Genomic DNA, 21,897 nt, shown 5'->3' with positions numbered 1-21,897 from the left:
TTAGCTATATGAAATTTATCAAAGCCAAAATCACAAGATCTACTCTCACGACATCTATATAGAAATAAATTGAAATTTTTGCACATGCCGGAGCTAAAATTTCGAGCACATTGAGGCACACGGCACGACATTTGAATCGGATCATAACACTCAGATTCTGCCAAATTAGTTTATTAAAATGTTAGATTTTGAGTTGTGGATATGTATATTTTGAGTTGTGGACCTGTATATTATCGCAATGCAAGAAGAGTTGAATCAATTTGAGAGAAATGAGGTGTGAAAGCTTATTCCAAAGTCAAATGACCATTTAGTTATTGGTACTAAATGAATCTTTAGAAACAAGCAAGATGAATTTGGTATCATGGTTCAAAATAAGGCTAGATTAGTGGCCAAAGGTTTCAACCAAAAAGAAAGTATCGATTATGAAAAAACCTTCACTCTTGTGGCACGATTAGAAGTCATAAGGATGCTCCTTGCCTATGCTAGTAGTAATAATTTTAAGTTGTTTCAAATGAATGTTAAAATTACTTTTCTTAATGGCTTTATTTTCGAAGAAGTTTATATTGAACAACCCCCGGATTTGAGAATGATAAGTTCCCCGATGTGTGTAAATTGATTAAAGCTCTCTTTGGTTTAAAACAAGCCTCAAGGGCTTGATACGAGAGACTTAGCTCTTTTCTTATTCAAAATAATTTCTCTAAATGCAAGGTCGATACCACATTGTTTATCAAAAATTTTAAAAATAATTTTCTTATTGTTCAAATTTATGTTGATGACATTATTTTTGGCTCTACAAATGAATCCCAGTGTGAATCGTTTGCCAAAAGCATGAGTCTAAAGTTTGAAATGAACCTAATGAGAGAACTAATCTTCTTTTTAGGCTTACAAATCAAACAACTTAAGGATGATATTTTTATTAGTCAAACAAAATATGCATTAGACTTGCTAAAACGATTTAATATTGATAGTTCAAACGATATCAATACTCCTATGAATACCTCCACTAAGTTAGACATTGACGAAGGTAGACAAAGCATTGATCAAAAAGCTTATAGGGTATGATAAGTAGTTTGCTAAAGCTCACTGTAACTAGATCGGATATCATGTTTAATGTAAGACTTTGTGCTAGATTTCAATCTAACCGCAAGCAATCTCATTTAAAAGCTGTCAAAATGATTTTTAGATATCTAAAAGAAATTCCTTGGATGCATCTTCTTCCGAAACGTCGTTACCTAAGGAATGTAAGTATATAGATGCTCATCCCAAGGGTCGATAATAATGGTGAAGGCCACTTCACGCATTGTCCTTTAAAATAACTAGCCTTAAACTGCATTGAAGTACAGAATAATTAGCCATAGTAACATGCGTTGGACACCTTTGACGTACAATTCTCGGTTAGCATTACAAATCTAATGAGTTAAGAATAATATTATGGATAGAGGAGGGAACATGCTGAAATAACAAAAAGAGTTCCATATTGAAATATTGATTTCATGATTATGTTATTTTTGTGTAGCAAATACCTAAATAAGGGTAGCCTGATGCACAAGGCCCCAACTAATAAGGTAGCTTGCTACATTCTTCAAGCAGAGTCTCTGCTTCCATATTCCTGATTCCTAAAACCCAACTTTTGTATTTGCCATGGTTTGAAGGCACTCCTTCTCTGTTTAACCAGGTTATTTTTCCCATGACCAGATGCCTTTATACGTAGAACAAAAAAGTTAATAGGTTATCCTTTCATTGTGTACAGGTAAATAAATATTCTTGATATTTGATTGTTGTGATATTCAATCTGGTGTTTGTTGTCCATTTTGTTATATACTCATGATGGTAGGTTTAAAATGTCTATGGAGTTTTTGGTCAAAGTTGGTTAGATTTTTCTTTTTCTTTTCCTCTGTAGTTCCTATTATTCCATGATTATTCCATGTTTGGTTCTGATATTCTCTTGATTAGATTTTCTGACATCGGCCTCACCCGGGCGTCACTCTGTCCGAGGAGGAGGGCAATAATGCTGACTCGACATGCGCTGACGTCGCCCGCTATCAAACGACGACTCCATCGTCGTCTGACCCCGCGCGCTTGACCGAGGTAGAGGAGGACGACGACCGAAGCTCGCCCATACCCTGCGGCAGTTCAGTTCTCCACGCAACGTCAATGGCAATGTCAGACGCCATCAGAGGTACGATCCTGCCTCCCGCAAGCAGGCACATCAGGTAACACTAAACTACCCTATAAATACCCCCGAGTTCTAAACGAAGGGGGAGGACACTTCTTCACTAAAAAACCCCCTCCACATCATCTAACTTGATCGTCGGAGGGGTCGGGCCGAGCTTCCTACCCGACCTGTGTGCAGGAACGAAGGCGAGGTCATACCATCCTAGCGCCACGGCGAGGCTTCACTCCCACGCTACATCCCATCCGGACCATCGTGACCGGTCACTCCAGCTGCCCCGAGGAGCGCCGCGCCGGATCCCCGCGCATTCGGACCCGAACCAAGCCGCGTCGGCCCCGAGGCCACGGCTCAAAGTTGTTTCCCACAACAGATTGGCGCTAGAGGAAGGGCCCCGAATGTCGAACGATCAGCAAATCCACTCTGGCGAACCCGCAGCCATGGGGTCGCGTCCGGTCAGCACCCCAGAAGATCATCCCCTGCGTGATGAACTCCGAGACAAACGCCCCGCCACAACGTCGGAGCGCTACTGGCGACTGTTCAACGACCCGGGTTTGTCGCCACCCGACGCCTGTTTCGCCCGAAACCTTCCACAATCTCACTCACCAAGTCCGAGCACTAGCAGGCGTGGTGCAGACTATCATCCCGCTCGTCTCCCAGTCGATGCCCCCACATGCAACCCAGCCTTTGCAACAGCGTGAGCCCCTCGCCCGGATGCACGCGCCACTCCCCGAGCGCCCTATTTCACCTCGAAACCAAATAGCCTAGCTCGGGGACCGAGAGGCGGAAGGCACGTCGAGTCGCCCGGAGCCTGAGGTGCCATCCGCGGACTCGACGAACGCCCTGCGAGCCTAGTTACGCCTCTTCAATCAACGCCTCAACGAAGTACAACAGGAGGTTCGCAGGTCAAAGGGGGAGCTCGGAGCGGACGGATACCAAGGGTCCCCGTTCGCACCCGAAATACAAGAACAAGTGATTCCACCACACTTCCGGCTCCCATCCCTGGACGCCTATGACGGCACCACTGACCCCACGGATCACGTAGGCACGTTTTACGCCCAAATGGTGCTATATGGGACTTCTGACGCCTTGATGTGCAGGGCGTTCCCAACGACCTTGAGGGGACCGGCCTGCACATGGTACAGCGGCCTGAAGACCGGGACCATCTCTTCCTTCGATCAGCTCACCCGAGACTTCGAGCTCAACTTCCTCGCCTACGCTAGTCCGAAGTCGTCTGTGGTGTTGCTCCTCGGACTCAACCAAAGGGAGGACGAGCCCCTCTCCCACTTCGTGAACCATTTTACAACGCAGATCCGAGGGCTCTCGGACGCTCACTCTTCTCTATTGATGCAGGCATTCATGATAGGCCTGCGGCCCTCCAAGTTCTTCTGGTCTCTTGTGGAGCGACCTCCCACGACGGTACCCGAGATGCTCTAACGGGCGAGCCAGTTCGTCGCCGCGGAGACATGGATGGCCGGGAGACGCGAGGAGCACAAGAGGATCAAGCCGGAGCCGCCCCGGCAGCAGCAACCCGCTGCGTCTCGGCGTAGGTTGGACAGATCCGACCCGCCGGCATCGAGGCCCCCTCTCCCAGCCTTGAACTCGTCCCGAATGGAAATATTCCTCCACATAAGGGAAAAGGGACTGCTCAAAGAGCCTTACCCGATGAGGAGTCCGCGGGCGCTGGCGGACCAATCGAAGTATTGCCGCTTCCACCGGCAACATGGGCATGACACTGAACAGTGTCGGGAGCTAAAGAGGCAGATCGAGGAGCTCATTCATAGGGGACACCTCGGCCAGTACCTCCGACCGGACAAGGAACTTTCACCGCGCCCGGAGGGTCCCATCGAATGACACATCGACGTAATAGCTGGCGGCCCCGCGTTTGGTGGGGATTCCATGACCAGAAGAAAGGCGTACGCCAGAGCCACTCCGGCCGATGCTCCCAAGCACGGGCCCGAGCCTAATGTCACCTTCCCGGCCGGGACATCCGAACAAACCGAGCACGATGATGCGCTCGTGATATTGGCCAGAATAGCCAATGCACAAGTAAGAAGGATCATGGTCGATATCGGGAGCTAGGCCGACATACTCTACTTCGATGCCTTCCAAAAGCTCGGCTTATCCGGAGATAACATGAAGCCGATATTCTCGGCGCTCACCGGATTCACCGGTGATTCAATCTCGCCGCTAGGGGCGATCACTTTACCCTTGACCCTGGGAGCTCCACCGAGGTCGAAGACAGTGATGACCACCTTCTTGGTAATCGACCTCCCCGCTGCATACGATGCCATTCTCGGCCGGCCGACCCTCAACAAAATCAGAGCCGTCGTCTCAACCTACTACCAAACTGTGAAGTTCCCGACCCATGCCGGGACCGGAGAGGTCGTAGGAAATCCTCGAGAATCCAGGCGCTGCTACCTGATCGTCATTTCGTTACACAAGAGGGCCAGGGTCGAACCACCGTTGGCGGACCCTCGGGAGACGAAGAAGCCAGCCCCCCATCCTGAGCCGAGGGGGTCCACCATCGACGTGCCGCTGCTAGAGGATCGGCCGGAGCAGACGGTTAAGATCGGGTCGGAGCTACCCGAGCAAGAACGAAGACAGCTCGTCGGCCTCCTACAGAAGAATGCCGACGTCTTCGCTTGGTAGCCATCTGACATGACGGGCGTCGACCCGAAGGTTGCCCAGCATCACCTCAGTATTTCACCCGATGCTCGCCCGGTAAAACAAAAACCCAGACGGCAGGCCCCTGATCGGCAGTTGGCCATACGAGAAGAAGTGGGTCGACTCTTAGAGGCAGGCTTCATAGAAGAAGCCAGATACCCGCGATGGCTATCCAATGTAGTCCTCATCAAGAAAGCTAATGGAAGCTGGAGGATATGCGTTGATTACACCAGTCTCAACAATGCATGCCCAAAGGACTGCTATCCCCTTCCAAAGGTCGACCAGTTGGTTGACGCTACGACCGGACACGCCCGCCTCTCATTTATGGACGCCTTCTCAGGATATAACCAGATCAGAATGGCACCCGAAGATCAAGAGCATACGGCCTTCCTCATCGATCAAGGGGTTTACTTTTATAAGGTCATGCCCTTCAGATTGAAGAACGTCGGGGCTACATACCAGAGAACGGTGAACAAGATGTTCGCCCACCGGATCGGGCGGAACATGGAAGTTTACGTCGACGACATGATTGTGAAAAGCCAAGAAGCAGGAGCTCTCCTTGCCGATATGGCCGAGGCATTCGCCACGCTACGCAAGTTCGGCATGCGACTCAACCCCGCGAAGTGTGCCTTCGGCATCACCTCGGGGAAGTTCCTCGGGTTCATTATACACGAAAGAGGAATTGACGCCGACCCGGAGAAAGTCCAGGCGATCATCAATATGTAGTCACCTTAGATGATCAAAGACCTACAACGCCTTAATGGGAGGCTCGTCGCTATGTCCCGTTTCCTTGCCTGATCAAGTGATCGCTGCCTCCCCTTCTTCAGAGCATTGAAGAACCAGAAAAATTTTCAATGGATGGCAAAATGCGAGGAAGCCCTTAAGCAAATGAAGCAACACTTGGCCAACCTCCCCCGACTTGCCTCGGTCTCTCCTGGGGAGAAGCTAGGCCTCTACTTGGCTGCCTCCCAGCACGCAGTCAGTTTCGTCCTGGTCAAGGAAAATTCCGGCGAACAGCTTCTGGTCTACTATGTCAGCCATGTCTTGAACGGGCCCGAGGAACGATACCCACCGATCGAGAAGATGGCACTTGCACTCGTGCTGTCAACCCGGAAGCTACACCCCTACTTCCAGGCTCACCCGGTGGAGGTCATTACTGACCAGCCGCTTCGGCAGATCTTGTCTAAATTTGATGTTACAGGACGTCTTCTCAAATGGGCAGTGGAGCTCGGCGAGCATGACATACAATACGTGCCCAGGACCACTATCAAAGCCCAGTCCGTGGCCGACTTCATCGCAGAATTAACCCAGATCAGGGATGAGGGCCCCGAACAACCTCACGAAGCCTGTGTCCTACACGTCGACGGATCGGCCAACTCAAAAGGCGCCGACGTGGGGCTGGTGTTACAAGCTTCCGACGGGCGGTCGTTCGAACGTTCCCTTCGCTTCGGGTTCCAAGCCACTAACAACGAGGCGGAATACGAGGCGCTCCTAGCAGGACTCAGGTTGGCCCTCAAGATGCAAGTGGTCACCATCCGCGTCCTCACCGACTCGCAGTTGGTAGCCGAGCAACTCAGCGGGGGATATGAGGCTCGGGACTCGATCATGGCCAAGTACCTAGCACAGGTAAAGAACCTAACTGTCAAATTCGCTCATTTTACATTGTCTAGTATCCCGAGGGGAGAAAACAAGCGAGCCAACACGCTAGCTAAGCTGGCATCAAAGCCAGCCCCCGAAGCCGGGCCCGAAGTCGAGGAGCTTCCCGCCCGTGCCATCGAAGTCACGACGGCAACCTCGGGTGGCGCGCCTACCACCTGGGTACAAGAATTGCTGCGCTTCAAACGGGATGAGACTCTTCCGCCCGACGAAGCAACGGCTCGACGCTTGCGTCGCACACATGCGTGGTATACCAAGGTGGGTGGACGGCTCTACAAGCGGTCCTTCACATACCCCCTCCTACGGTGCTTGGAGCCCAACGAAGCTCAGACGGTTCTGGCTGAGGTCCACGAGGGAGTCTGCGGGGAACACATCGGCGGGCGAACCCTGGCACACAAAATACTTCGCCGAGGCTACTACTGACCGACCATGTGCCGGGACGCGAAGGCCCACGTGCAACGGTGTAGTTCGTGCAAAGAACACGCCTGCACATCCCGGCAGCCCGCGGTCCCACTCACCCCCATCGACTGCGCATGGCCATTCGCGCAATGGGGTCTGGACCTGCTCGGCCCTTTTCCCCAGCCTCAGGACAGCGAAAGTACATCGTCATGGGCGTGGATTACTTACAAAGTGGGTCAAGGCCGAACCGCTGGCGACGATCACGGAGCGGCAAATAGAAAAGTTCGTATGGAAGAGCCTGGTGACTCGGTTTGGCTTGCCCAAAACCATCATCACGAACAACGGGCCCCAGTTCATCGGTAGAAGGTTCTGGGAGTTCTGCGCGAACCACGGGATACAACTAAGGTTCAGCTCGGTGGCTTATCCTCAGACGAACAGGCTAGCAAAGGTAACCAATCGATCCATACTAGACGAGCTCAAGAGAAGAGTGTCCACAGCCTGATCGGCCTGGACGGACGAACTCCCGAGCGTCTTGTGGGCGCTACGCACCACCCCCAAGACCGCGATTGGAGAGTCCCCTTATAGCCTTGCATTCAGAACCGAAGCTATTCTGCCACCCGAGGTAGCCATTGCCACCATTCGGACGAGAAGCTATAACGAGAAAGTCTCGAATGAGGGACTTCGAGCCAGCCTCGATGTGCTCGAGGAGCGACGCGTTGACGCGCACTTAAAGGCCCTCTCTTACAAGAGAGCCATCGCAAGGATCTACCACAAGAAGGTACGCCCCCGACCGATTAAGTTAGGCGACCTAGTCCTGCGCAAGACTGAGGTCAGCGACCCGACCCGAGCGAGGGGGAAGCTAGCCCCCAAATGGGAGGGGCCTTATCGGGTCGTCAAGATAACCCGACCGGGTACATACCGGGTCGCTACAATGGACGGTTCTCCTTTGCCGAGAACATGGAACATCCAGAACCTTAAGAAGTTTTTCGTTTAAATGAAGAAGCCGTTCGAAGAAGTTCTTCGCCCGAGGAGCAAGAAGCTTTTTTGCCGTGGCTTGAAGAAGGCGATACACGAGAGAAGTAAAAGTTTTCTTTTATTCAAGAAAAAACCAACTTACAGGACTCGACTCCGACTTACAGAATTGACTAGCACCTTAGAAAACAAAAAAATACAGGACTCTTCCTTATTATAATGGAGCGTCCAAGCAGTCGTTAAAGGGGACGTCCTCGGGCATGTCAACCTCCAGATCCTCGGGGTGGGAAGTAAAGGGATCCTCCTCCATCTCGAGGCCAGGGTGATGAGCGCGAAAGCGGGACGTGGTGATTCGGTATCCGTATTCGAAGGACACCCGCCCCATCCGCGTTAGCCCGAGTTCGAACCCCTCAGACTTTTTATACGCCTCGAGGAGCTCCCTCTCCTTGACGGGTCGGAGACATGCCTCCTCCGCCAGCCCTTCCGAGGCCGCTTTCGCCTCGGCCTTCGCTTCCTCCAGCTTCTGGCTGAGGGCGCCCGCCTCTGTCTTTGACAAGCGGAGCTCGGCCCGCTCCACCCTTATTGTTTTCCGGAGCTCCTCGTTTGACTTCTTAGAAGCCTCGAGCTCCGACCTGAGGCGAGCCGCCTCTGCCTCAGATTCTATTGCGCGCTTCTCGGCAACCGCCACAGCCTCCGGACTGGCCCCAGCTCGGACCTCCTCTACCTGGCGGTGGAGCTCGGCGTTACGGCTAACAAGGCCCCCGATGACCCGGCCGACGTCACGCACCCTGTCCATCAGGGCCGTCGCATAATGAAGGCCCTGTAAAGAGAAGACGGGTCAACGGAAGACAAACAACCCCGAACGGAAAGAGAAGAGGAGTACTTACCCAGGTCAAAGATTGGGTCGACTTGCTGAGCAGAGCCTCCGAGGGCAAAGTGTACAAATCCCGAGCGATGTCGGGATGAAGTGCGCCTCGGAGGAATGCTGTGGAGGCATCCCCTCCGGCCCATACTTTGTCCCCCCGGGACAGGCCTCCCCAGCGGGCTACCAGAGGGTCGCTGGCTTCCCCGAGCGGGATCTTGCCCACCAGCTGCGTCAGGAATGGCTCCTCGTCCCCGGCTAGCAGGCGGCACAGGTCATGAACGGAGGGAGGGCGTGGACCCTCCCCAGCCACCCGCCGACTAGGCCCGGCCTCGCCCCGACGAGGGCCCGCCTCAGCCCTCTTTGAAGGTGTTGCCTTCGCTTTCTTCCGAGGGCACCCGGCCTCAATCTCTAGGGGGGCGTCCTTCGTGCCGGGCCGCGAGTCGGCTGGCGGTGCTGGGGAAGGAGCTTGCGATGCGTTGCCCCCACGGAGTGACCGGAGATTCACCATTTCTACAAGAGACAAGAAAAGTGTTAGTACCAGGGGTGAACCATGCGAACACCCGAACCAAACATTACTGACGTACCCAATGGCATCGGGCTGAGACTCGCCTCAACTAGCCACTGCTCGGTCATGCTCCGAAGGGCTTGGGAGCTGGGGAGAATCTCCCTGAGCCTCCCCAGGTCTTGGTGCTTTGCTTCACTTAAGCTTGAGGTGGTGTTGTCGACTGCCCTTGCGGACCACCGAACCCCAAAACCCCAGTCCTTTGCGCGACTAATGTAAAAAAACCTCCCCTTCCATCCTTTATTATTGGAAGGAGCCCCCCCGACTCGAAAGCCCGTCCGGGCAGATAGGAAGTAACCCCCCGAACCTTTGGAGAGGCGATAGCAGGAGAGGAATAGGTTGAGGGTAGGGGTGATGTTGGCATGGTAGCATTCCCCCAGTAATACCACTAGGTAACGCCAGGAGTTCGGCGCCACCTGGGACAGCGAAATTCGCCAGAAAGAGATACAAGCTACGATGAGGGGGTGGAGGGTAAAGCGCAGACCCGCCTCCAGGGCGTCTAGGGTCAGCGCGAAACCCTTCGGGACCGGGTCATATGCTCGCTGTCTCGGTTCACGGGCACTAAGGATATGGTCCTTCGGGATGCTATAACGCTCCCGGAGCCCCCCCAACAGTGACCCACTCACGGTGGAGTCATTGTCGTGCGACCACATCAAGGCCTCCAAGGCTCGCGCCGCTTCCCCATCGGAGGATTCCACGGGGGATGTCGGAGGGCATCCCCCTCCAACTACATAGGAAGGGGAAGAAGAGGACGACATCTTGACTGACCTTGACAGGAAGGTGTTACGGAGAGAGGGAAGACGACGCAGGAGGCGAGGAAGAAGACTGGGAAGGGAACGACAAGACTCGAAGAAGAAAACTCAGCGGCGAAAGATAAAAGTGAAGCTGGACATTCGCTATTTAAAGAGGATACCCTGCCAGAACTAGCGCCCCTTCCCCTCCCGAGAATGGGCGGCAGCCCACCTACGCACGTGCGTAACCGTCACGTCAGATACGCCAAAAGACGACCCGCCTTAATGAGAGCATGACGTGGCAGCCCCGCTGAAGCGGCAACGCCCTGACGCCTCGATCTCGATGCCCGAAAGCGTGCGGCGAAAGTAACCAGTCCCCTCAGAAGGGAAATCAAATACGGCAGCTTTTCAAACTCCCGCTACCGCTAAGCAGGCAAGGAGGGAAAGAAACACAAGTGGCTTCTCGGGCCACTAGCCTGCGTCGTGCTCCTCGGTCGCATAATGCCCGAGACCACACCTGCGCGGCCAGCCTGCCTGCGTCATGCTCCTCGGCCGCACAATGCCCGAGACCACACCTGCGCGGCCAGCCCGCCTGCGTCGTGCTCCTCGGCCGCACAATGCCCGAGACCACACATGCGCGGCCAGCCCGCCTACGTCGTGCTCCTTGGCCCCATGCTTCCCGAGGCACGCCTGCGTCGTGCTACTCGGCCGCATGACCATCGCGACCACGCCTGCGCGGTCTGTCCGCTTGCGTCGTGCTACTCAGCCGCATAACCATCGCGACCACGCCTGCGCGGTCTGTCCGCCTGCGTCGTGATCCTCGGCCGCATAATGCCCGAGACCACACCTACGCGGCTAGCTTGCCTGCGTCGTGCTCCTTGGCCCCATGTTCCCGAGACACACCTACGCGGCCAGCCCGCCTGCGTCGTGCTCCTTGGCCCCATGCTTCCCGAGGCACGCCTGCGTGGCCAACCCGCCTGTGTCGTCCTCCTCGGCTCTATACTCCCGCTTGCCCGCTCGAGACAAGCTCGACCTCATGTCGCCTGAGACAACTGCAGCACCAAGGGACAAAGCCATGCCTCGGACTCCCCCCAATGGCAATAACCGACGCATAGCTTCTTTCGGGGGGGGGGAATATGATAGGGATAATAATGGCGACATGACGTGTCATGACGTCGACCTCACCCGGGCGTCACTCTGTCTGAGGAGGAGGGCAATAATGCTGACTCGACATGCGCTGACGTCGCCCGCTCTCAGACGACGACTCCATCGTCGTCTGACCCCGCGCGCTTGACCGAGGTAGAGGAGGACGATGACCGAAGCTCGCCCATACCCTGCGGCAGTTCGGTTCTCCATGCACCGTCAATGGCAATGTCAGACGCCATCAGAGGTACGATCCTGCCTCCCGCAGGCAGGCACATCAGGTAACACTAAACTACCCTATAAATACCCCCGAGTTCTAAACGAAGGGGGAGGACACTTCTTCACTAAAAAACCCCCTCCACATCATCTAACTTGATCGTCGGAGGGGTCGGGCCGAGCTTCCGACCCGACTTGTGTTCAGGAACGAAGGCGAGGTCGTACCATCCCGGCGCCGCGGCGAGGCTTCACTCCCACGCTACATCCCATCCGGACCATCGTGACCGACCACCCCAGCTGCCCCGAGGAGCGCCGCGCCAAATCCTCTCGCATTCGGACCCGAACCAAGCCGTGTCGGCCCCGAGGCCACGACTCAAAGTTGTTTCCCACAACAGTGTCAGTGATGAATATAGCTATGGCCTTTACTCCATGTCTATGATATATCCGAATCCTATGTGTTATTTATTGGTGCGTATCACCTTTGGTATTAAAGGATTTTACTCAGAATATGTACCGAATCCTATGTGTTATTTATCGGTGCGTATCACCTTTGGTATTAAGGGCTCATGTGTTTCTTGTAATCACAAATTTCTGTCAGGTAACAATATTGCATGAGCTTGATTTGGCTATTCAAAATGATCAAAGGATGATATTTCTTCTCCTAGCTACAGTTCCATCTTTAGGTCCATGACTTCATTATGCAGTAAAACCAAAGGCATTGCATACAATATGCACTGTGCGTTTTCTTTGCCAATAAGGAGACAGTAACTAGAATGACGGGCAAGGTTACTTTTACATTCCTTTTGTTTTCGTATACAGCATTATACATGTTCACATAACTCTTTTATGTTTTGTTGTAACCTAATTCATAGAGAAAAAGGTTCTAAGGTTCTAAATTAAATGTTTTCGTGCATTTGCAATATATTATACTTTCACTCAGTGACCAGTTGCTTTAGATAATCTCAATGCAGCAAATTACTTTCACTTAGTGTATCCTAATTCACATCTGTCTATGTGATGAAGTGGCAAGATTTTTTTCCTCACGAGGAACTGAAAGTACCTCATTTTGATGGACGAGTTGTATGCTACCCAAGAGCAAAACTTGTTCAGTATTATCTGGCATGGAGGCAGGTGGACTGTAAGTGCACTAACGAAAGAATTATATCACTTTAAGGATTTATGGGAAAACGTGTTGGAAGTTACTGCATAAATCAAGCATGCCAAGCCACATTCACTTCCACACATAAATCAAGCATGCCAAGCATAAACAATCAATATAATACATTTTTCTGGATGTTAGTTAAGTCAGGAAAGACCGAGAGGGAAGCACAGGAATTTTTAAAGGTATGCATTGGTTCCTTTGCAGCTAATTTAACTAAATATATAGCTTTTTACAGATCACAATGGCGATAAAAGAACCACGTAGCCGACCTCAAATAGTTAGGATTTACGACTTTGTTGTTGTTCGTATGCATTGGTTCATTTGCCTCGAACTGGTTTGGAAAACCTTTTTCTTTCACGTTGTAAGTTAGCTGCACAAACTTTTATGCTATGGGAACGGCATAATAAGTCTTTAATTAAATAAGATTTCTGAAGAGTTTACCTTTTAGGTAAATGGATTAAACAATTCTGCTTATTGTAGCCACATTATCTATAGAACTGCCAGATGCTTCTGTTACCTGTTCTTTTGGGGCCACAAAATTTTGTAACTGAAAGGTCTTGGATCTATTTAGTACATATCATTAATCATGATATATGCAAAACTCATTGACGAAACGATTTGTAATCAGTCAAAATTTAAGCATGTGGACTTTGGGCTAAGGATTACATTCATGCCATCCTTACTGAGATCTCCATCATATATTTTTCACCCAGTGCAATAGGAAATCTTTATCATGTGGTTACTTCTTGAGCTACTGATCATGACTGGCTTGAGTTAATCTCAAGAGATGTATCTTTATTTAAAATATCATTGTGGCCCATGAACAGGATCCTAATGTTAATTTCTTTAGTGCACAACCTTTCTAACTGCACTCTCAAACAGGTTCATTATGTTCTGTGAATAATATGATATGTTTTCTAACAACATTAGTCATCCAATTTTGAGCAATGCTTTTGTTCGTGGACTTCATGTTGATAAGCATTCCAAGAGATGTCACACTATTAGGTAGTTGGAATCTGTAAATTTCATGTGGATGCCTTAAGACGTTGTCAACAATTCCAATGGTCAGGATTAGGCTTCTTGTATTGGGTTTTGATGACCCTGATGATGCTTATACAAGTTCTGTAAAAGCTGGAGTAAAGTATTAGCTTAAGCATGTGATATTGTAAATATCATTTGTTACTCTATTTTGGATATTTGAATGCTGATGGCAATCATTACTAGTATAAGTTTGTCCTTCTGGAACAGGAAATATTTAAAATATTCCACAAACATGAAAGAGTATGATTGTTCTTTTTTTTTTTTTTTTTTTTCGCATTTTAATTACTAATACAATTTTAGCATATCATGGAGTTGGAACCCTTTTTTTTTTTTTTTTGTTCTAAAACTTCAAAGTTGTCAGTCCCTTTTTTTGTTCATATTTCTCATACAATTATCTTTGTAATTTAGGAATGATTTATTTATGCTCAAAATTTTCTACATGGTTTCAGAATTCATATTGTCGTGGTTTTACAGGGCACACAAGCAAAAGATAAGAATGAGCTGCTTTTTCAACAGTTCAATGTTAATTACGATAAGCTACCTCAAATGTTCCGAAAAGGATCTTGTATTTACAGAAAAAAGGTAAATCAAATCTTGCTTTTCTTTTGTCATATTGGTCATTCAGAAAAACTATCACTGTGTATGTTTCGCTGGTTAGATAAAGGAATACCCTCTTGTTGTGAGGGATGCATGTGCTTCTCAAGAGATTCTTCTAAATGTTTCTGTGATGGATATTGCATATGTTAGCCTTCCAAAGCAGTTTGGTGATGCCATTTGTCTGGAGTTGTCCTTTCTGAGTTTAAAGGAAAAAGGATCTGAGTGACCTGTCCTATTGAACATTTTGTTGTAGCAGTTCACCATTAGGACGATGTTACAGGCAGGAGAACGTATGCTTATCAAGTCATTATCGACTTCACGAATCATGCTGCTGCTGCACCTCCATAGATGGCTGCTGCCATGTTTTATTTATGGAGTTGTTAGATCTTTAGTATGTTGAGCTCCTAAGCTGGCTCCTGGAGGTTTTTGGTGTCATTAGGATCCATCCCTATTTAAAGGTCCCCTACTTTCTTTTTTCTTTTTCAACAAAAGGAATTGGCATGCATGTCACGTTTTGTCTCTTTACTATCACAAACATTACAATGTTTCTGTAAGTAAATTTTGCCGCAGCATTCTTCTTTTCCTTTTCCATTGCTCTACTGGTATTGCATCTCTGCTGACCCTTCTGTTATGTGCAGTCTGATTCTTGCAGGTGGAAGAAGTGATGAAGTTGGATGATACTGGAAATCCTATCCTGTCACGAGAACTCGAAGCAAGGCGGTTGTGGAACACATGGATGTAAATAGGCCCCAAGTTTTGGAGCAAGCACTCTTGCATCCTCAAAGAAGAGTGACTGGAATGACCACATATTTGAACTATCGATCGGCAATTTGCAAGCAGCAGCGTAGTATACAGTCGGTCGGTCGCGGTATGATGTTTTCACATCTTATGCATTCCATGGCACAAACATCTGCTGCTACCATATATGGTGGTTCAGGAAGAGACCTGTTTTGTAGTCTCTGAATCAAAGGGATCTCTGTAGCTCAAATATCAAAGTGTTAGATGAATGAATCATTGTCGTTTTTACGAAATCTGAACTCGCTCTTTGCAGGACATTTTAAATCTATTTTTCTTGATGAGTTACCTCTTGCTTCTGTGTGCATTTGCTGGTAAGCTGGAGCAAACTGGAGCTCCTACTCCTTCCTGGTTTGACATGCACGGCGATCTCCCTTGTCGTCTTCAATCTCACGTTGCGACGACGACTCCTCGCGTATCCTCTGCCTTTTCAATCGACAAGATAAGTACGTTTGGTGTTCTTCAGCTTTGTGCCACACAAAACAGGTGATCTCTGAGTGCAGTCCAATATGTGTCACATGCCGCCCATGACATCTTACAGTTGCTTCTCATATTCCAGTAGGAGATCACCGATTCGGAGGGATGGAAGATTGATGTGTTCGCTCTGTTGATTCCATAAATCGAACAGGCTCCATCAAATCAAGGGCCAGAATCCAGATCGACGGTGATAAGTCGTTCGTTCCAACCCACTAAGGAATTCTCAGCCGTCGGCTCCCTAAGCCAGCCGCCTCATGCATCTCCGCTCCCCCAGTCTCCGACGCCTCGAGCGAGCCCACGCTCGCCTCCTCAAGCTCGACCCGTCCCTCTCCTCCTCCACCGCCGCCACTCTCCTCTCCCTTTATCCCCTCGCCGCTCATGGCGGCGCCTCCTACGCCAAATCCCTCTTCTCTCAATTCCTCCGACCCTCGGTTCTCCACTGGAACACCTTTATTCGAGGCCTCTCCTCTGGCGAGAACCCTCACGAAGCCATCCGTGTCTTCCGTTCCATGCTCCGCGGAGGCTTTCTACCCAACAACTTCACGTACCCGTTCCTTCTCAAGGCATGCGCAGCGTGCGCGTCGGAATCGTACGGTTGCGCCGCGCATGCGCGAATCGTGAAGACCGGGCTGGAGCTCGATCCTTACATACAGAGTGCCTTGATTCATGCGTACTCCGAGAGTAAGGATCTTGGCGCCGCTCGCCGGGTGTTCGACCAGTGCGACGACCGGGAGACCGTCTGCTGGAATGCCATGATCGACGGGTACGTCAAAGCCGGAGAGTTGGACCTCGCGCGGGGCGTCTTCGATAGGATGGAGCGCAAGGATGTTGTCTCGTGGAACACGATGATGAATGGTTGTGCGATTCTGGGGGACTTGAGCGAGGCGCGAAAGCTGTTCGCCGGAATGCCCCAGAGGAATGTGGTTTCCTGGAACTCCATGCTCGCCGCTCACGCGAAATGCGGGGATGTCGAGGGGGCTCGCAGGGTGTTCGCCGAGATGCCGAAGCGCGACATCATCTCGTGGAACACGATGTTGGCGTGTCTAGCGCAAAGCGGGTGCTCCGAAGAAGCTCTTGCGCTATTCGATGAGATGAGGCGCACCGACGAGAAGCCGACCGACGCGACGATGGTGAGCTTGTTATCAGCCTGCGCGCACTCGGGAGCTTTGGATCAAGGGGAGCAACTCCACGCATCCATGGAAGAGCACAAGATAAAGCTCAATACCATCCTGAGCACCGCTTTGGTAGACATGTACGCCAAGTGCGGAAGCATATCACGCGCAGCGGAGATCTTCTACGCCATCGAGCAAAAGGATCTGCTTGCATGGAACGCAATCATCGGCGGAATGGCCATCCACGGACGTGCTGATGAAGCGCTTCAGCTGTTTGATGAAATGACCAAGAGCGGCGTGAGGCCGGACGACATCACGTTCGTGATGGTTCTTACCGCCTGTAGTCACACGGGAATGGTGAAAGAAGGCAGGCGGATGCTGAGCTGCATGAAGGATAGCCATGGAATCGATCCGAAGCTGGAGCACTATGGATGCGTCATCGATCTCTTGGCACGCGCGGGCTTGTTCGAGGAGGCAGCGGAGCTTACAAGAGCGATGCCGATGGAGCCCAGCGCGCCTGCCTTGGGGGCTCTGCTTGGTGGGTGCAGGATTCACAGGAACAGCGAGGTTGCAGATGGTGTTGGCAGACACCTTCTTCACCTTCAACCGGGGCACAGCGGCCGGTAACTCCACATATATTGTGATGTGGATTCTCATAATGCTGGTTTAGATGATCCTATCAATTTTGTTCGACAGGTACGTCCTGCTATCCAACATCTACGCGACAGCCGGTCGCTGGGATGATGCCAAGGAAGTCAGAGGCAGGATGCTGATAAATGGAGTAGCCAAGACGCCTGGTATGAGCATGATAGAACCCAATGGCACACCAAGTTCTGCCTCAAGCTGATGGAGATAAAACAAAGGAAGACGAGGAGGAGGAGCAAGCGGTGTCTGTGCACGGTGAGAAGTTGACCATTGCTTTCGGGGCTCTTGAAAACGAGCTCCGAGGCTGCCATTACCGTCATCAAGAAGCAGCTCAGAGTATGCAGTGATTGCCATGGTGTTGGCAAGCTGATCTCAAAGGTTCAAGGAAGAGGGGCTGGAGCATACTTGAAGCTCAATCCAAGATGCAGTGGTAGTAAAACATCGATCGGCTGACAGAAGAAAAGTCTGCTTCAAATTTAAATGTACACAACATTGGGTCAACAGAACGTTCAGAGCTAAATAGTCTTCTGCACAAAAGACGATATGAATCGGTTGCCACTATATAACACACAATCTGAAAGGATAAAGATTGCAACCACTTACAGTGGTGGTCTGCAGATTACAGAAAACATAAGTGGTGTCATTTCTGTGTGCTTTCAGTCTTCTCAGCAGATGTGAAGGAGACCGGGTTCTGTGGATCGTCTTTCACAGTCAGGCTCAGCACCTCAGGCCTCGAGTAGTGTCCAACCACATCGAAAACAAACTTGGCTCGCACGATTTCTCCAAGATCTACATATCATGTGGTAAGAGACTTATCTTTTGTTTAGATGCAAGGTAATGAAAATATGGAGTACAGAATTCAACTGTTGAGTTTTCACAGGTAAAGGACCATTCCTAACTATCCCCATTTCATTGCATCATTCATCCTGCTCAAGATGTGGAATATAGATTGCTGATGTTATAAGCTATATTTTTCCACATGAATTAATATGCAGATCTAGGTTGTGAAGGTTGATTTTCATATACTTACATGTCTTTCACATTTTACTTCTGTTTGCAACTGCAAAGTTTCATTTTCCTTGTCTGAACAAATCAAAAGTTATATATGCTTTTTTTTTCTGCATGAATTAATATGCAGATCTAGGTCTGAAAGTTTGCTTTTCGAATACCTTCATGTTTTCACGTTCTACTTCATCTGAACAAATCCAGGTCAAAATGTGCAAATATCTTTTAATTCATGGCCTCATTCCAGATGACAAAATGTTCAAGTGTTATCTTTAAGCAGTAATTTTCATACCTAGATCTGCTGAGATGAGGGCCTCTCCTTCGTAGTTGGGACCAGCCAAGACTGCGCCTGATGGTGAAACGATGACGCTTCCTCCAGCACACACAACAGAATCCATCGATGGTTCTTCCTCTGCACCTGCAAAGACATAGTCAGGTGGTGGAGGATAGTCCTTTCTCCTGCAAAACTGGTTTGCGGACAGCACAAAGCAGCCACCCTCAAGAGCAATATGCACCATGGAAGCTTGCCAAACATCCCTGGCATCTGCTGTGGGAGCACAATATATTTCGACGCCTGCAGAACAATGGTACAGGCAACAGTAAAGGATTTGTTTCTTCTTTCTTTTCTTTTTTCCTTCTACAAAAGCACACCATCTGATTGATGGATTATTAATAAAATAAAATTGTTTATCAATGTTAAACACAGTATAAGCATATCCCATCAACAAATGCAAAAAATGACCACCAAATGACACTACGTCAAGACAAATGAAATGCATGCTGATAATGTTTAACAATCATAAGAAAGATCTTCGAAGAGATTCTTTTCCACACTAAAATCTATATTGCAAAAGGATCAAGCCTTGTCCCCCTTTTGTGAACTCATATTTGATAAACAATCATAAGCAAGCCACAAATATCTACATTTTACAGACCCCTGCCAGCCAAAAGCCAACATGCTGGAAGGCAACACAGCATTCAAATATATATGAGTTGAAAGCATTCTCATGGCTCCTTCATTCTTTGATGTCCATCACAACAAATAAAGATAATTTACCTATCATCCTCAATCAGTCAACTTCATTGTACATCTTCTAGCTTCATTGTACATATAAGCAAAACACTTTGTTTGTTTATTTTCGTCTTTTCTTCTACCTTCATTGTACATCTAGTCATGATATTGACCTAGAGCCATCTAACTTTTATTGGGTATGAACATCACAATTTTAATTTTTTTTAATGTTTAGTTGAATATTTAATGATTCTCGCAATGTATAAGTGTCTAATATAATAACTTTACCGTTAGTTGAAGCTTTTGCTTAAGTTTGTTAGACAAGTTTCATATATCAGTTCGAGCAAAAACGAAGATAGATTTCCTTGCCTGAATTACATCGGTTCAAGTTTGTGCCCTTACACTGGTTTAAAATAACCTAAAAAACACAATAGAATCCAACTCCTTTCTTGGCCAAATGGATAGGAACTAGAGCTTTACAGATATTCCAGTATATGGCCGATCATCCAAATAAGTAAAACATGCCAGAGAAATAAAACATTCAACACATCTTGGAGGATATTCAGCAAAATAAAAAAGAAATGGCATTCAGGATAGTCATTCCATTGGAATATAAAACATATCTGGAGAAACTTACCTTTACCATACAATGCCGTTCTCAGAAGTGGCATTCTATTTTCCCAGCATATAAGTGCACCTATCTTTCCCATAGGTGTTTCAAAAACTGGAATAGTTGATCCATCTCCAAAGCCCCATATTATACGTTCTAGTGCTGTAGGCATGAGTTTGCGGTGTTTTCCGAGGTATTGACCCTGAGGATCAAAGAAAAGGACTGTACAATAAAGTGTATATCCAGCCCTCTCAATGACACCCATGACCAGAAAGATCTTATACTTCCCGGCCAATGCTGCCAAGCGATCAACCTCAGGGCCTGCATACTTAACATTGTCAGAATCAGACAACCATATAGCTAAAAGCTTTCATGAAAATCCATCCTACGAATTCGCAAAAAACAATGGCTAGAAAAAGGCCATCATCCGTTCACATGATCTGCATCTTGTAAACCATGATCTACATGCCAAAAGTATATCAAATATTAACATGTCAACAATCTCTAGTCGTTTTTATTTCATATATCAAATGGCATCCACATAGTATTAGATGATACCAGGCACATCAATTGCAGCAGCATGATACTTCCGAAATTCCTCCTGTCCCTTGGCTGAACGGCTACCTATAGTGACACCAAATGTAGAACCACGAGGATATCCGCCAATGAATGCTTCAGGGAAAACAACTAACTGTGACCCATATGAAGCAGCTTCTGCAACCAGCCTCTCTGCCTTATCTGCAAGAGATTATGCCAGAATCAGCAACAGGAACTCAAGAAGGGCAGAAGAAAAAAAAAATTGCTTCCATTTGATGGATACAAAATCAAAGTTAGGATTGGCATAATCATCTATTAAATCATACAGGCTAAGCAATGTAGCACAGAGACATTCTCAAGATCATGTGTAGCCAGCCCTCCAGAGAGATTTTCAGCACATGAACTGATACTAATCCAAAATTATACATTCCTCTATGATTTCACTTGGTGCAGAATGCACTGTGCTATACACCTAGTGACTGATCTTACAAGACAAATGCGAAAACAACGAATCTGGCTAATTTAAAATTAAATTTTGGAAGTAGAAGTTGGTAAAAGAAATCCTGTCGATCCCTCCTTGTCTGTCCTCCTTTTTCAAATGACCTCAAGAAATTTCTGCAGTCCTACGAAAAAGGCAACAGTTGGCAAATCAGTCAGCGTGCTCTATAGAAGAGGACTTGGCTCCACATCCACACTGCAGAACTGTTTTGCAACCCTATAATAGAGATGAAAATGCTATAAAACCCTCTAATCTCACAGTCCCCTTACAAGCATATCTATGGTTCAAGATCTTACACCCTCTTCACCACGCTTTGATTTGTACCTGTATTATGTTTACATCCAACTTCGAGAATTCATGTATCACACGGAGCAAAGGGGAACATCAACAATAACGATTGGGGTTCGATCACTGTAACGATTTGTACCCGCGGAGTTCACGACGAAATGCAAAGCGCTCCATAAACAGCTAAAAGCAGCGGACAAGAAATCAAGAACCGCTTCATCTCAAAATCAAAAGCGCCACAGAAGACCGAAAAGAATCACGAGATGCAGCATAAAAAGTTACCAAGGGTGGCGGGGGTGTCGTAGAAGACGGTGGAGGCCTGCACGACGGTGGCGCGGACGGTGGAGGAGGGATCGGAGCCTCCCATGTCGACCTCCGCGATCAGAGGGGATCCGACGGCGGAGGACGGGACCAAAGCCATCTGGGAAGAGGGGGATGACCTACTTGCCGTAGCCGTGCTTCTTGCGGAGGTAGTCCACGACGAACTCGTCGCGGGCGAGCTGGTGTCAACGTTGGCGCACGAGAGGTGGGCTCCAGCGGCGAAGACGGAAACACTGGTGGCGGCTATCTGCTTCGGAGTGGAGAGCAAACACCAACCCATCCAAGCACACTACAACCGTCGTTTCAAGCACGTGCGGACCACGTGGTGCTTCAGCGTGTTGTGGATTAGGCGCCGGCGTCCAACAACGTGGACGATCAGCGCTTGAATTCCATCTTGTCGTTTACGCTGCTCAAACTG

The 21,897-nt window shown here is 48.9% G+C and overlaps 4 protein-coding genes across 4 annotated transcripts; 3 read left to right on the top strand and 1 right to left on the bottom strand.

Annotated features, from left to right (window-relative positions):
• The first annotated feature begins 3,232 nt into the window (after positions 1-3,232).
• LOC135620295 (uncharacterized) lies at positions 3,233-3,607 on the top strand. The gene has a single exon (XM_065123142.1). It carries the CDS (start codon positions 3,233-3,235, stop codon positions 3,605-3,607), a length of 375 nt encoding a protein of 124 aa, XP_064979214.1.
• Positions 3,608-5,695: 2,088 nt separating this feature from the next.
• On the top strand, positions 5,696-6,916 carry LOC135620279 (uncharacterized). The gene has a single exon (XM_065123110.1). The coding sequence runs from the start codon at positions 5,696-5,698 to the stop codon at positions 6,914-6,916; it is 1,221 nt and encodes a 406-aa protein (XP_064979182.1).
• An 8,542-nt stretch (positions 6,917-15,458) lies between these two features.
• LOC135619152 (pentatricopeptide repeat-containing protein At2g22410, mitochondrial-like) lies at positions 15,459-18,916 on the top strand. The gene is made up of 2 exons (XM_065120869.1): positions 15,459-17,188; positions 17,262-18,916. The coding sequence occupies exons 1-2, from the start codon at positions 15,708-15,710 to the stop codon at positions 17,410-17,412; spliced, it is 1,632 nt and encodes a 543-aa protein (XP_064976941.1). The 5' UTR covers positions 15,459-15,707; the 3' UTR covers positions 17,413-18,916.
• On the bottom strand, positions 17,661-21,774 carry LOC135619154 (bifunctional nitrilase/nitrile hydratase NIT4A-like). The gene is made up of 5 exons (XM_065120871.1): positions 21,441-21,774; positions 20,396-20,575; positions 19,865-20,158; positions 18,508-18,789; positions 17,661-17,999 (listed from the first exon to the last, which is right to left on the bottom strand). The coding sequence occupies exons 1-5, from the start codon at positions 21,757-21,759 to the stop codon at positions 17,851-17,853; spliced, it is 1,224 nt and encodes a 407-aa protein (XP_064976943.1). The 5' UTR covers positions 21,760-21,774; the 3' UTR covers positions 17,661-17,850.
• Between the last annotated feature and the right edge of the window lie 123 nt (positions 21,775-21,897).

Source organism: Musa acuminata, chromosome BXJ2-8 (genome assembly GCF_036884655.1).
Source record: "Musa acuminata AAA Group cultivar baxijiao chromosome BXJ2-8, Cavendish_Baxijiao_AAA, whole genome shotgun sequence".
Classification (NCBI taxonomy): Eukaryota; Viridiplantae; Streptophyta; class Magnoliopsida; order Zingiberales; family Musaceae; genus Musa; species Musa acuminata.
The sequence above is the reverse complement of the archived record's forward strand: the minus strand, read 5'-3'. Positions and strand labels throughout refer to the sequence as shown.